Here is a 15,340-nt window from a genome sequence, read left to right as displayed (position 1 = left end):
AGTCTCACATTGGGAATATTGACTTTTAGGAGAGCAGGAAGATATTTGGTGAGGAAGCTTATAGGAAAGAAGCTGGAAGTATCCTTGAGGCCGTCTGTAAGTATTTTCTGTATGTTCTCATGGTGCTGGGTCAGGCCTTGTGGGGGATATAGACAACTCAACATGACCGTGGCCTCAAGGAATTTGCAGTTAAGCAGGGTGGGATGAGGAATCTAGGATGCCAAGCACGTGCATCCACCACTTTAAATAATGGTATTTTATTATGGTAGGTATTATCATGTGACTTCAAGGCTCAGAAAAGTCAACTATTTTCCCCAAGTTCTATATAAATTGTGAGTGTGGAGTCAGGATTTGGATTCACATCTGGTTGGCTTCTGAAGCTTATGCTCTTCCAGCATTCCATACTCTTATGGAAACAGAAGCCAAGAGGAGAGATAAAGGAGAGAGGGTTGGGATGCTGTGTAGGACTGATGTGGCCTGCGATTGGAGGTGGGGGGGTGGGGGGGTGGTTAAATAATGTAATTAGCCCAGGGTCTGAGAGGGAAGAAGACACTTTTTAGGAGAACTAGGAAGTGGTGTTCCATTAAGTTCTGAAGCCATGAAGAACAACATATTTATTCCATAGTAGCTGAAAGAAGGAGGTATTTCCAGGTAGAGTTTAAGGAGAGGCTTAGGAGTAGGAAGAAAAGTGTGCTGCCGGCCAAAGCCAGAGACTTGATTCAGGAAATGAAAATTATTCCTTGGGGGCCCCCTTCTCTTTTGCCTCATCCTAATTCAACGGAGGGAGGGAGACCCAACGCAGGAGAGGGTTCCCTCTTGGGGACAGGAACTGAGCAAACCCAGCTTCCTCACAGGCCTGCCGGGAGCCGCAGCCTCGGGAGGGTGTTCAGGGCCCCAAGACCAGGGGCCTTTTCTCAGAAGTCCCCAATGGCACAGGTTGCGAACTTCTGGGGGGAAGGTGAGGGAGCCAGGTGGTTGTGTTTTCTTTTTGAAATCCTGGCCAGTTTCCATTTACATAACACAGCTTAATCCACAGGGAAAGGAGCCAGGAGGCAGGTTCTGTCCCTTATTTTCCTCTCTGAGACACGGAAACCTTTATTTTCTCCCCATACCGCAAACCAGTGCTGTTAAATAATATTGGATAATTGCACCTGTCGTCCTCCCCATATTGTGCTGAGGAAAAATAATTGCTGGTTTTCTGCCTTGCAGTTTAGCTGTGACTCCATCATTTGACTCCGAGCATGTCATTTTCTCCCATTTTAGACTGTGTATAGTCAAGCTCTATGAAAGGACTCACGGATAGCGGCCCTGCGTGTGTGAGTGGGCGCGGGCCTCATTCAGCAGCGATTTCTAATTTATACAGCATTGAAAATCCACAGCTATAAATAAACAGTTCTGGCTGGCTTTGCTGCCTACTCAAATGCTTTATTAAAAAAAAAAATAAAATAAAAGAACCGCCAACTGCATGAGAAAGGAGAGCAATGTCTGGATGTGGATTCTAGTTTCTGACTCTTGGCCCTCTGAGGGGACACACCAGGTTAGAGATGGGAGACCTGGCCTCACCTTACCTCCCGGGCCCCCCCCCCCCCCCCCTAAACACTCCCCATGTGCAGGCACAACGTGTTTGGGGATTATTACAGTATATGAAAGTGACTTCCTGTTATGACAAGTATTGCGAGGAGGTGCAGAGGAGCTGGAAATAGCTTGAGAAATGTATGACTCTTTTGGGAGGTGGGTGGGTAGAGCTAATGTTTTGTTTAGGCACACAAGATAAATCTCCCCAAATTCAAAATTCATGTCACATGTGAGACAGGCCTCCAGAACATGCATAGGGGGATGGAGCAGTGAGGTCCCTGAGGCAGGGGGGCCGCTCCTCCCTCTACCTGCATGCATGGGTGAAAGTTTCCACCAAGTTGGGGACCCCTGATCTTTTTTTATTTGTCCAGCCTTGCAGATATACATACATTTTTGCTTTTTTAAATAAAGGCTTTCAGATGACCATTTATTGCTTCACTCTGTGATAAAAAGGAAGGTTGGCTCAGGAATCAACCATCTGTGTGGCCTTGGCCCAGTCTTTTCCCTTCTCTGAACCCAGTGCTGAACTGGAGTCAGCTTGTACAGGCTTACAAGGACCAAGCAGTGGTTCATATCTCTTCCCAACTCTGCATTCAGTGACCTGTTGGTAGCTTGGAAAAGGCCATGGTAGAGTATTTACACCAGGAAAATACTATAAAAAAGAACCTTAAATTTTTTTTCCAAATAGTTGTGTGTTTTTTTTTAAGAATAGTTTATTGACTTTTAGAGAAAGAGGAAGGAAGAGGGAGAGAGATATTGATGTGAGAGCACAATATCAATCGGCTGCTTCCTACGTACTCCCCACTGAGGATGGAGCCTTAAACCCCTGGCATATGCCCTTGACTGGGAATCAAACTGGCAACCTCCTGGTGCACAGGACAACAGCCAACCAACTGAGCCACACTAGCCAGGGCTAGAGAGTTGGTTTTAAAACATTTATCGGGATACCAATATCAGAAACTCAGTATATTCACTTGTAAAATGAGAACAATAATGCATTTTCTACTTAAGATTTTTGTGAGGATAAAATGAGATCATGGAGGTGAATGTTGTTGTAAATTACATGACATGATACAAATATTATTGCTGGATATATGCACCCTTGTGTTCATAGCAGCACAATTTACAATAGCTAAGATTTGGAAACAGCCTAAATGCCCATCATCAGATGAGTGGATTAGAAAACTGTGGTACATCTAGTATACAATGGAATATTACTCAACCATAAAAATGAATGAAATCTTACCATTTGCAACAACATGGACCTGGAGAGTGTTATGCTAAGTGAAATAAGTCAGTCAGAGAAAGATAAATACCACATGATCTCACTCATTTGTGGATAATAAAGAGAATTATAAACTGATGAACAAAAAATAGATACAGAGGCAAAGAAGCATCAAAGAGACTGTCAAACTACAGCAGGAGGACAGGGGAGGGCTGGGGTGGGTGGTAAGAAATCAACCAAAGGACTTGTATGCATGCATATAAGCATAACCAATGGATACAAGATACTGCCGGGGTGTAAGGGAGGCGGGGGTGGGAGGAGGTCAATGGGGTTTTGGAAAAAGGAGACATATGTACTACTATTTGTAATCCTTTAAACAATAAAATAAAATGTAAAAAATATTATTGTTGGTATGTAATCATTTGTATATTTTTTACACACTAATAGCTTAACACAGCCTGATATGGGCACTGCATACCCTTTAATGAATGTTTAATCAATGTTCTTCCTGGGTGTTTTGTTGCTTCTCTTTTTCAAAGCTACATCAGCACTAAGGAAGCATTGTGTGCTCAATGGGAAATGAATCTGAGGTAGTTCTGGTGTTGGAATAGATACTGCACAATGGCCAGTCATGTAGCAATCAAGGCTTAATTTGGTCCTAGGGACAGTAAAGCCACAAATAGAAATCTGCAGGCTCATTCCAGCCAAGAGCTTACTATGACTGTGAGAAGTATGCAGCCAGAGTCATCTTTAGGGTGTGGAAAATTTGGGTGATCCCCTGCAGGCTTCAGATTTGGGGAATTTCCACGGTGACAACTGCTCTGGGCTCCTGCTGAGACCAGGTGCTTGGAGCAGTCAAGAAGCAGCAGGTACAGGAAAAGAGGGGGTGTCCCAGCTCAATCCAGAAGGACTTGAGGCTCCTATTTATATGAGAGTAGAGGAGTAGGGATCAGGCAGGTTTCCTGGTGTCTGTCCTAGTCTTCCCTTCTACTGCTGCCTTACTGTATAGTCTGCTCTCTTCCCTAACCCTGCAAGACCACTCTAGGTATTTTTGAGGTATTTCTGGAGTTGGAACAAATATCGCACAATGGTCAGTTATGTAGCAATCAAGATTTAATTTGGTCCCAGGCACAGTGTTACCAGGTTTTACCCATTTTTACCAAATTTCTCCTGTATCATGTTTGGTTGGGAAGCTCAAGTACAATTTATTCTGGTGCCCACACCCCAATGCCCCTGGGCCTTTGACACACCAATAGATTTGACTATCTTTACCCACCACATATTTCTTTACAAAAACAGACCTGGAAAATTCCATTAGGAAAATCGAAGCAGGGTTCATGAATGTGCTTGCTGACAATCAGCTTTGTTAAATCATAAACTAACTTAGCAAAGTACTTTGTACCAAAGCAATCTCAGCAGTCCTCATAATCATATCACTTCCCACTTAGACTGTTCCCCAAGTAAAATGTACAACATTTATTTGACAAGTTAATCAATACTTGAACGGAAGAGATTTTGACAATGTCATTATGTTCAGTGTTTATACCTGCCCTGAATGCTTGCTCACAAGGGGGAAAGATTTCCTAATATTTTTATAACTGATTTTCTCATTTCCCCAAGTAATTTGCCATTATACCATACCAGGTAGAATCTCCCTACACTTCTGTCTAGATTGAGGGGGAAAAATAGATGAGAAATCCATGAAAATAACTAGCTTATGAAAATGCTTGTTTTTAAGAAAGTTGGGATTATTAAAAACATGGCACAGGATTGGAAATTAAAAGATCTGGGAGACAAAAGCCCCTGGCTCAGTTCTGACACGAACTCTTTGGCCTCATGCAGGTAACTTCTCATCTACATTCTCGGCAACCTCTTCTGTAAAGTGAAGATGTTGAATGATCCAAAATTCTTTCTCTGTGTAAACATTCTCTAACTCTGAGTTTATGAGGTTTTTGTGTGTGTGTGTGTGTGTGTTTGTTTGTTTTGTTTTGTTTTGTTTTTTTTTGGGGGGGGGTCTGGTCAGATTTTGACCACAGACAATACCCTTCAGAGTTCAGACCAAGGTCACAAATTCTGAGACAGCAGGAGTTAATTTTGCATGGCCTTTTAAAACCCAAGAGTCCTCAAATTGAGCTACCTGCATAACCCTATTTTTAATTTAAATATTGTTTCCTGTCCTTTTTACTTTCTTATGATTCTCCACCACCTCCCCACACCAAAAAAACAAACAAACAAACAAAAAAACCCCAAAAAGATGGGAAAAGAACACCCTCTTGTGTTTTCTTCCTTTTTAGTTCTTGGAAAACAGCATATAATCACTTCTTCTTCTTTGGCTGCCTCATGTCACCTGTGCAAACAAGAACAGAGAGAGATTTCAGGGTTTCCCTGTAGGTTGACATTCACCCTGACTTCAGGCAGTGGAAAGTCAAGGACTTTTCCAAGGCAAAAGGATGTCCTTCAAGGAGTTCTAAAAAAAATACACCACTATCACAACAGCAAGAAACCACTCTGCTGTCCCCTGTTGGTGCTTAGCTCATAGCCAGCCAGTTGACCAATGATGCCCTTGGACTTCATGTGGTTCTATATATCTAACATGAGCCACTGATTGCTGTTGCTTTGGCCACTTGTTCGCAGGGCTGTACACAATCCATCAAAAAACTTGGAGACTTTGCATATGGAGACAAAGAGACCACATCAAATTAGAGAGGAAATAAAAGAGTGGATATTCACCTAATTAGGGGTCATTCTGTGACCTCTCACTAAATCAACTTATCAGCCTGGGAATAAAAGTACTTGCATATTGATTAGTTTTTAATAAGCTCATTAAAGGGTCTTTATTCAGCTGAAATTATAGCCTTAGACTACTAGAATGACTTCCATTCACCCAACAAGTTGTTACCTCCATATGTAATGATCATAAATCTTTGCATAAGCTTTGAAACTTTACTAACTCATTATCCTGTCTATTTGCAAATGCTACCAATCCTACTTTGAAAATTTTTTCAACTCAGTCTCTTCTTGTTCCTTCTGGAAGTTAGAGCCCTGTTAGATCTGGTTCTGTAGGACCACAGCAGCCTCATGCTCCTAATTTCAGGCTTTACCCTTTAAACCATGACTCCCCCCACCCCCCTTAAATGATATCCCTAACAGTAATCTCTAAATCTTTTCCTAATTTATGTCACTGGAACTCCCCTTCTCAGAGGCTTTAGTGACTGATAACTTGAAGTCCTGCTGTGGCCCAGTCATCACACTGATTTTCTAGGACAGCCAGCTGCTAATCACAACAGCTCTCATGGCCATCGTGCATTCATGTCTCTCTACATTCTTAAGGACAGTCCTCGTCCTTGTTCTTGTCATCCTCATCAGTTCAAACCACTTCCAGTCACTCCAGCAAAGCCTTACAAATTTATCCAGCTTTACAGGGTTCATGTTCTTTTCATTTATGCTTCTACTTATTATTTATTTTTGACATGAATTCTCTCCTCCCCAATTAGGTCATCTATATTAGGTCTATAAGTACAAACACCATCTCTTTTCTGAAGTATATACTTTGGGCCATTAATGAATAATTTTTTCAGCTAAATAGCACATTTATTTCCTCAGGTTCAAGACCTTGGCCAATATAAACTTTTCAAATTTGTTCCCCTTGTAGTCATTCTGAGGGCTCCTAAAGCTTTCATTACCCATGTTGTTTACCAACCCCTAGTGCTTTGAGTCTAACTATAATCATAACCTCACTCCTTCAACCCCAGGTGCCAAGGATTGGAGACTCCATCTCCATTTAAGAAACACAACAGAACATGAAGGCTTAGAGAGAAGCAGCAGAAGCAGGAGTGGAAATATTGGTGGGAGTTCCTCTGGGGGAAGAGAGCAGGTGGCTCCTTCCACTGGACCAGAGTCTCCCACATCCAACTCCAAGCAGCTGGATGGAGCACAAAGGAATTCTCACAAACCTACCACTGTGCTAGAGAAGGCACGGGCCCCAAAAGTGTGGAGTTCCAGTAGTCATTTCATTGTGTAGAGACTTACATGATGTGAATATAACAGAAACAATGTTTTCTTTTTGTTTCTACAAGTAGGGGTGGGTCCTTAGTCTTGCATTCTCATGGGGCTGAGCAGTTTCTAGGCTTCTTCAGAATTCCTCTCTTACCATGTTTCCATAGTGCCAGAGATAAGGAAACTGTTGACTTAATAATAGATCATATAATCTTACCCAAACACAGTTCACAAAATGGATTTCAAACTCTGAATTCCCAACATAATTGGGAAATTATGTTGTTTGTTATCACCCTTTTCTTCATTGATGGGAGTTTTTCTGAGTGGAACAGTTCCTAGTTGGCAGTTAGGGAGTTAGGTCCACTCCTGACTTTAGTCCTTTCTTTATCCTCGTTAGATAGTACCAAGGAGTGGAGATATTTTAGGCCAAACATTTAATGTTCTTCTTCTGCAAGATCCAAACATTTTCTACTGGCATGGTAAAGGAACCATTCTTTTAATAAATATCACTATGGATAGTATATGTAATTATACATCTTATTATTCCAGTAGCCAGGACACGGGCTAAGTAAAAAAAAATACTGTTCACAAAGATTTACACCTATGTATCTACAACCACAAAAGCTACTGCTAGACTTCAAATTGAAAATTCGAAGAATATTTACCTAGTTTCAGCAGGTTGGCTTGGAAAAGGGCAAGAAGGCAGATGGTTAGGAGGATATGAGGTGTTAGAGGAATGAGATTTGAGCACCAATGAGTACCATCACAGTGCAAAAGTAGCAGGAAGTAGGTGGAGCTGAGGACTGGCTGGAGAAACCTTGAGGGTAAAGAGGCAAAGAGGGATAAGGAATAATCTAGAGTGGACTGCTTAGGGAGAAGAAGTTAGGACAAGAAAGACAAAAAAGCTTTAGAAATACCTAAAGAGTAATCTCATGATAATATCCTTTTGTTATGAAATGATCAGGGACAACATGCAAGGCAGACTTTATAAATGATTTCTTCATGGATAAAACCAAGAAGGTAGACTATATGGCCTTTAAACAGCTTTTAACAATGAAAATCTTCTTTAAAAACAAACAAAAAAACCCCCACAAATTGCTCTAGAGCAAATAGTATTAAAGGAAGGTTTTAATGTCATTCTGCCCAAGACACCATCACCATGTCACTTGGCCAGATTGGAATTTTCAGCTCCTAAACTATCCTTAGAAGGGAAAGGATCTGTGGTCTCAGGCCTCAGAACATATCCCTCAAGGATGTAAGGAGAGTGGTCATGGGCTTCCAAGCCAAAATGGCAGGTCTCCCATATGTAATAGGTGTGGCCAGAGCGGCAGTCAGCTTATTGTCCAGGACTCCCAACGGGGCCATACTGGGCCTCGGGATTTCAGAAGCAGAGATTCCAACAATTCTAGCTTGAATTAGCTTGATCTCCTATTTCACTCATTAAGTTCTTCAGGAACTGCACCATCCTTGTCAATTTGCATTCAGTGAGGTGGTTGTTACTTTTAATTGCCTTGGCTGGGGAAATTGGTAATTTATGAAAAAAATAGAAGGGGAGGATTGGAACATCTACATAGACAAGAAGGTTTCTGATTTTTGCTGGAGGAGAATGAGATTAACAGCAATAGTGACTAACTCTATGTGCTAGGCCCTGTTCTTGGCCCTTGACACTACCCAAGTCATTTAGAGTTCTCCAGGATCCTAGGAGGTGGGTACTAATATTCTCTCCATGATGCTCAAGAGAAAAGTGAAATAAAAAGACATCAAGTCTTTTTGTAGTGTCACAGGTCTGTGAGTGGTAAGAACAAAATAGGAATCCAGGCAGTCTGGAGCAGAGCTTTTTCCCTAACCAGTGCTTCCCACCACGTCACCAATGCACTCCTTTGAATTTCTGTTCTCATTCAAGGAATCTCAGTCTGTGAAAGGAGGTGAGAAAGTAGGGTTAGCCCTGGATTTGGACAGAGTAGGTGGCTACTTAGGAGGTGTTCCCATAGATCCAAAGCAGAAGGTTTGGAGAGGAACCCAAGATAGAGGATCCACACAATTGACTGTCCAAGCCTAGACAATGCTATACTATGTGCCCATTGGCACAGCAGGCATTAACCAGAACCCAACTGAGATGTGCAGCTGCCCTCATTAGAGGTCATATAATGGTATTGACACAAGTCATATAGTAGAGTGAAGCCTTAGAGTGTTTTAAGCCCACTAGGACATGAGAACATGTGTTTGTACAGATAGCTCTGTTTAGTTTTATACAATTTAAAAATGTTCACTGCCATTGGAATTTTAAGTGATCTACTCTTTTAATGTCTATTCAACCATTTGTAATTAAGATCTGTTCTGAATTTAACACATTACAATCCTATTTGATGCCATCTAGCATGAATGAGTTTTCACTTATTCGATTTTTAAGGAGTTAAAATCTAGAGAGAGGAGAGACAAAGTAGTCTCTATCCATTTACAATAGCTTATCCCTCATATAAACATTCACATATGCACATGTAAATGAAGGCCCACATGGTGATGCTAGCCTGTTTGCTCATTGGGACCTAATTGTAGTGAAAAATTGGATATAGTACTTAAACAACAAGGCTTATTAAAAAAAGCTTGGTGTTGAAAATAATGACTCAATAATATTAAATATTGTGAAAATTTTGTTTTTTAATTCAATGGATGTTTCAAAGTCACTGTTTAACAATTTAAAAATTAATTGTTATTGAACTAAATACATTTGATTAAAAAAGTTATTGTTCTCTAAGCTCAATATTTTTTTATCTGCACATTTTTATCTGCCAAATTTTAGATAGACTTGTTTCTTTCTTTCTTTCTTTCTTTTCTTTTATAAAGATAGATTGGGGAAGGCATCAGAAATCTTTATCCTGATTTTCAAGGAGCCAAAATAAGTTAGAATTAGCTATCAACACATTTAAAATGTCAACACATTTTTTTTTTCCTGGAGTTTCCTGTGATTTGGAGTCCTGCTTTTGGGATTAATTTTTAGTATTCCATTTTTTAAGTGCTTTCAAGGAGGTTATTACCTTTGGGACTTTCTTAACCAGTTAAATTCTTCACAAGTAGAAAACATGTGAAAAAGACAAATTGCTTATCCAGGGTCCCAATATCCTCTCAGAAATATACTCTTTTGTACTGAGCCTTCTGAAACTGTTGTGGTTTTTTTTCATACACGGCTGATGTTTTCACACCAGTTCATAAATTGGGTGGAAGATGCCACTTCTATTTTGATAGAACAGAATGGCATGTGGGTGTGTGACGTGGGGGACTGTTTGTGACTCTTGCCTTCCTTATATACAAAATCAGGGTAGAGTGCCTGTTCTTCTCTTTGGGTAGGAAACAAATCATGGGTATTGTGCAATTTGACTTTTTAGTGGTTAATTTTCCAACAAAATAATATTTTGGGCATTGGGGTGGTGGGAGAAGCAGGGAGGAGAATAAAACTTTCCATTTTAAAATCAACTAAGTTAAGATTATTTTTTCTTATGAAGAAGCAACATGGTTCTACCCACCTATAATTAGAAAGCTTAGCTTGCTGACATATTCACATTGCTCAAGACCCTGTCTAAATGAGAATTTCAATCTCAAGTACAGGATGTGATCTTATCTGGTAAATGCTTCACTAAAGGTTGAAAAGCAACCTAATGGGAAAGGGATGGGAACTCATCCCGGAAGGCACTGCTGAGGTTGGAAGAGCTTAAAGGGTCATTTCCTTCAAACCAAACCAAAGCAAAACAAACAACAAAAAACCTTGACATTTAAACATATTGTATCCTTCAAGCCCTTACTTAAGGGAGGAAGACCCTGAATCCATTTTTTTCATGCCAGGCATGGTGACACCTTGCTCTCCGGGTCCTAAATTCTCTAAAGATAATTTCTAACCTTAAAGGTTTATGGGAGGAGGGGAGATCATTTGATGGGGTTCTTTGAGGAAGTATGAACTTCCCCCAGGCTTTTCCTTTGCCTATCTTGATAAGACCCATCTGAGTCTTTGGCAAAGGCATCAAGGTCACTGCTTTCTGCTTTGAACTAGTTTCTCTTGTTTCTAGGAGGAATGGAGAGAGGGCAAGGAAGAAGAGTGCAGGTAAAATAGAAATAAACTGACCCCATTGCCAGTGGTTGAGCTTCTCTCCAAGTAGGTAGATGCTGGCAATAAAGATGTAGCTGAGAGAGAAGAAGGCTGCTAGACCCACTGGGCTGAGTTTGGCAAACACAGGATACACCCACATACCAGTCTCAGAGTAGATCCATAGGACCCTGCAAAAAATGACAAGCCACAATGATTAGGACAGTAGGAAGAAAAGCTGTTTTCTTTCTTTCTTTCTTTCTTTCTTTCTTTCTTTCTTTCTTTCTTTCTTTCTTTCTTTCTTTTCTTTAGTGATTAAGGTATTACATATGTGTCCTTAACCCCCCATTGTCCCCCCACCTCCCCGCTCATGCCCTCACCCTCCTAGTGTCTGTGTCCATTGGTTATGCTTGTATGTATGCATACCAGTCCTTTGGTTGATCTCTCCCCCTTCCCCCCACCCTCCCCTGCCTTCCCTCTGAGGTTTGATGGTCTGATCAATGCTTCTCTGTTTCTGGATCTGTTTTTGTTCATCAGTTTATGTTGTTCATTATCAATGAATACTAGAGCCCAGGCAAACAAAAAGAACTCATGGGGGATACTTTTCAATAGCTCAGGTGTTCCAAAAACCTACAAAAGTGAGTCTTTTCTAGATAGATTTGATTCAATGAGACATCCTATTTCATGGGCTGGGCTTGGCTACTTTACCTAATCTATCAAATTCAATGATGGTGAAAAAATATGGGATGACATTGAATACATCATTAGTCAAAGACAATATGGGAGAACATGAGTCATTTTTTTCCCTGAGAGGTATAACCTGCTGAAAATTTGAGCCTACTAAGATGGCACCCATTTGCTGGCTCTCAGCCAGACAGGTGGGCTTTGTATTTCTGTACTTGAGTCCTGTGTAGCTTTCTATTAGCTCTCCAAGTCTTTTGGGGTAGGAGGGACAGAGATTGAACATTATTACTCTAACACAATATGCCTGGGGTTTCATTGTCAGCCCTGATTTTACCTCCTGGATATAGCCATGGATAGAGTGTTAAGTAGGAATGGATGGAATTACAGGAGGCTCAGATCTTGCTCAGGTGAGGATAGAATATAAATCATTTCTGTAAGCCAAGAGAAGGAAAAAAATGCTAGGAGAGGAGGTACAATGTCTTAAGTGAAGCCTGAAAATGCACTTCTCTGGAAATCAACTGCACTGGAAGATGCCAAAGTCTGAAATAAGTTTTAAAATTAAATATGGGGAGGTTGCCCTCTTAGCGCAGTAGGCAGTGCGTCAGTCTCATAAAATTAAATATGGGGAAGATGATGCATCAGCTACAGTTTTTAAGTGGTTAAAGTACAGAATCTGGAATCAGGCTTCCATGATTCAAATCCTATTTCCGCCACCTATTAGTCACATTGCCTTCAACAATTTATTCAACCTCTGTCCCTGCCCTCATGTATAAAATGGGGGTGCAAATATCATGCACCTTATAAGGCCATTGTAAGGATTAAGGGAGTTAACATGTAAAATAGAACATTGCCTAGCATATTGCAGTAATTTAATAACAGTTTAAAAGCTTCTGGGGATGGCACAGTGGGAGTCTTCTCAGCAACCTTTCTTTTGAGGCTGTTCATCTCCTGTAACCTAGGATAGGCTAGGTTATGCTTCATAAACAATATTCAAAATTGGATACTTCAAGTTATCAAAGGGTGGAAGAATGAAATTCTGTGCTTAATTAAACTTTCAGAAACCCAAGTGTCATCTTGATTGTTTCAAAACTTGAAGTTTGTCAAATGCGTGTGGATGAGACAAGGACTAATATCAGGGCCAAGACTAGGATGAGGCAAGGGAGGTACCCATGGTATTAAATTTCAGGGGCCATCTCTGTGCATCAAAGGGCACAGAAGAGTGAAAATGGAACTATGGAATGGGGAAAATGTTGGCAAATCATATATCTGTTAAGGAATTAATATCCAGAATATATAAAAAACTCCTACAACTCAACAAACAACCTAATTAAAAATGGACACGGGATTTGAATAGACACTTCTCCAAAAAATATATGTAAATGGATAACAATCACATGAAAAGATTTGCATTTCCCTATAACATTATTAATCATTTGGGAAATGCAAATCAAAACTGCAATGAGATACCACTTCACACCCATTAGAATGGCTACTATCAAAACAGCAGAAAATATTAAGTGTTGTAGAGGGTGTGGAGAAGCTAGAACCCTTGTGCACTATTGATGAGTATGTAAAATGGTATAACTGCTGTGGAAAACAATATGATAGCTGCTCAAAAAAATTAAACATAGAATTACTGTATGATCCAGCAATTCCACTTCTGGGTATATACCCAAAAGAATTGAAAGCAAGGACTCAAATTGATACTTGTACACTTATGCTCCTAGCAGCATTATTCACAACAGCTAGAACATAGAAGCAACCCAGGAGTCCAACTATGGGCAGATAAATAAAATGTGGTATAATTACACACAATGGAATATTATTTGACCTTGAGAAGGAAGGAGATTCTGACACATCCTACAACATGAATGAACCTTGAGGATATTAAGTGAAATAAGCCAGTCACGAAAGGACAAATATTGTATGATTCCACTTATGAGGTACCTAGAGTCATCAAATTCATAGAGACACAAAGCAGAACGGTGGTTGCTAGCGGCTGGTTGGGGGAGGGGGAAATGGAGAGTTACTGTTTAATGGGGACAGAATTTTCAGTTTGGGAAGAAAAAAGTTCTGGAGATGGATGGTGGTGATGGCTGCACAACAATGAGAATGTACTTGATGCCACCAAACTATATACATAAAAATGGTTAAAAATGAAAAATTTTATGTTATGTGTATTTTACCACAATAAAAAGAAAATTTTAAAGGAGGCATCAGGCCTGGCAGTGTGGCTCGGTAGCTGAGCGTCATCCTATGAACCAGGAGGTCATGGTTCGATTCCTGGAGGAAAGGAGTGCTGCGAATATCCTTCTAAAACACATGTCAATGGGATGCACATTCACAGGATTCCACTATTGGAAGGTGAAAGGGACAAGAAGTAGACAGCCCCACGGAACTAGGGTTAGGAGTTTGGGCTCAATAGGACATCTGAATATATTCTAAACATTAGAATTAGTTCACTTTGTTTACTTTATATACTTGAAATTCGGGTTTGCTAGTTCCCATTCACATTTACATAGATAGTCTACAAACAAGGACATTGCCCTACAGGCCTGGAAAGTTTCTGTTTATTTACTTCATTTTTGTTTCCTTCAGCATAAGGTTCTGGAAGGAACGTTTCTGAAGTAAGATAAGGAAGTCTGTACTTTCACAGAAAAAGTACAAAGAAAGTTATAGGTGTATTAACTGACAGTGAGAAAAGTAATGAGAACACAAATAGAATATCAGGCAAGAATGCAGTTGTTTAATGAAGGGCAGTGAGCAGAGAGGCCTGAGAGAGGAGATGTCACTCAGTTGGTATTGCTTCTTTATGGCTTGCCTGAATATATGTTCAAAGGAGAGAGCGGGAGAGAGAAATGGAGTGGAATGAGTCTGGGAAAGAAAAGGAAGAGGAGGAGAGGAGGAGGGGCATAAAAGGGCAGGGGAGAGGAAGGGAGGAAAGGAAGGAAGAAAGAAAGGGAGGGGGAGGAAAGAAGGGAAAGAAGGAAAGAGGGAAGAAAGGGTGGAAGGAGGGAGGGAGGAAAGAAGGAAGGGAAGAAAGGGAGGGAGGGAGAGAAGAGGGAGGGAGAAAGAGGAAAGAAGGGAGGGAAGGATGAGGGGAGAAGGGGACAGAGAGGGAGGAAGGGAGGGAGGGAGGGAGGAAGGGAGGGAGGGAGGAAGAACTGGCTTAGCAGGTCCAAAAATGAATGTCATTGTTCTCTATCTCAGTCAGTGTCAGCTTTTCCTGAGCCCCAGGTTCGATCCCATCAAATCACATCTAAATGTTTCTCCAGTGCACTCATTTCATGATCTCAGTCTAGGCTCCTTCATCCCACCTGGGTTTCTGTAATTGTCTACTCACTGGGCTTTCCTGCTCCCTTTAATTCACTTTCCACACCCTAGGCCACCAGTAATCCAATACTCTTTCTAGAAGAGAGATGTGTTCATGGCACGCCCCTGATTCCAGTGGATCCCTGTTGCTTTAGGAAAATATCCAAGCTCCTTCACCCAGCCTACCTGGCCTTGCCCTGCCCACCCATCCACCCTCAGATCTGCAGTCCATCCATATTGAATCTCTTTCTGTTTCTTTATTATTATTATTACTAGGGGCCCGGTGCACAAAAATTTGTGCACTGGGGAGGGGGTTCCCTCAGCCCAGCTTGCCCCCTATCACATACTGGGAGCCCTAGGGGATGTCCTACTACCTGCTCCCTGCTCCCTTGGGGAGTGGGCCTAAGCCACAGTCTGGCCACCCTTTGTGGGAGTCGAACGGGCTGATCAGGGGAAGGCACCAGCCCCATCAC

At 41.1% G+C, this 15,340-nt stretch overlaps 1 protein-coding gene across 1 annotated transcript in view; it reads right to left on the bottom strand.

Annotated features, from left to right (window-relative positions):
* Window positions 1-3,895: 3,895 nt before the first annotated feature.
* Window positions 3,896-15,340, bottom strand: part of ADTRP (androgen-dependent TFPI-regulating protein) — an 88,182-nt gene continuing 76,737 nt past the window's right edge. The window contains exons 6-7 of the mRNA XM_005878425.2: window positions 10,911-11,062; window positions 3,896-5,147 (exon numbers count right to left, since the gene is read on the bottom strand). Coding sequence (XP_005878487.1) covers window positions 5,116-5,147; window positions 10,911-11,062 — 184 coding nt within the window. The 3' untranslated portion in view covers window positions 3,896-5,115. The remainder of the gene's footprint in view (window positions 5,148-10,910; window positions 11,063-15,340) is intronic.

This window comes from Myotis brandtii, unplaced genomic scaffold (assembly GCF_000412655.1).
Source record: "Myotis brandtii unplaced genomic scaffold, ASM41265v1 scaffold56, whole genome shotgun sequence".
In the NCBI taxonomy this organism is placed as follows: Eukaryota; Metazoa; Chordata; class Mammalia; order Chiroptera; family Vespertilionidae; genus Myotis; species Myotis brandtii.
The sequence above is the reverse complement of the archived record's forward strand: the minus strand, read 5'-3'. Positions and strand labels throughout refer to the sequence as shown.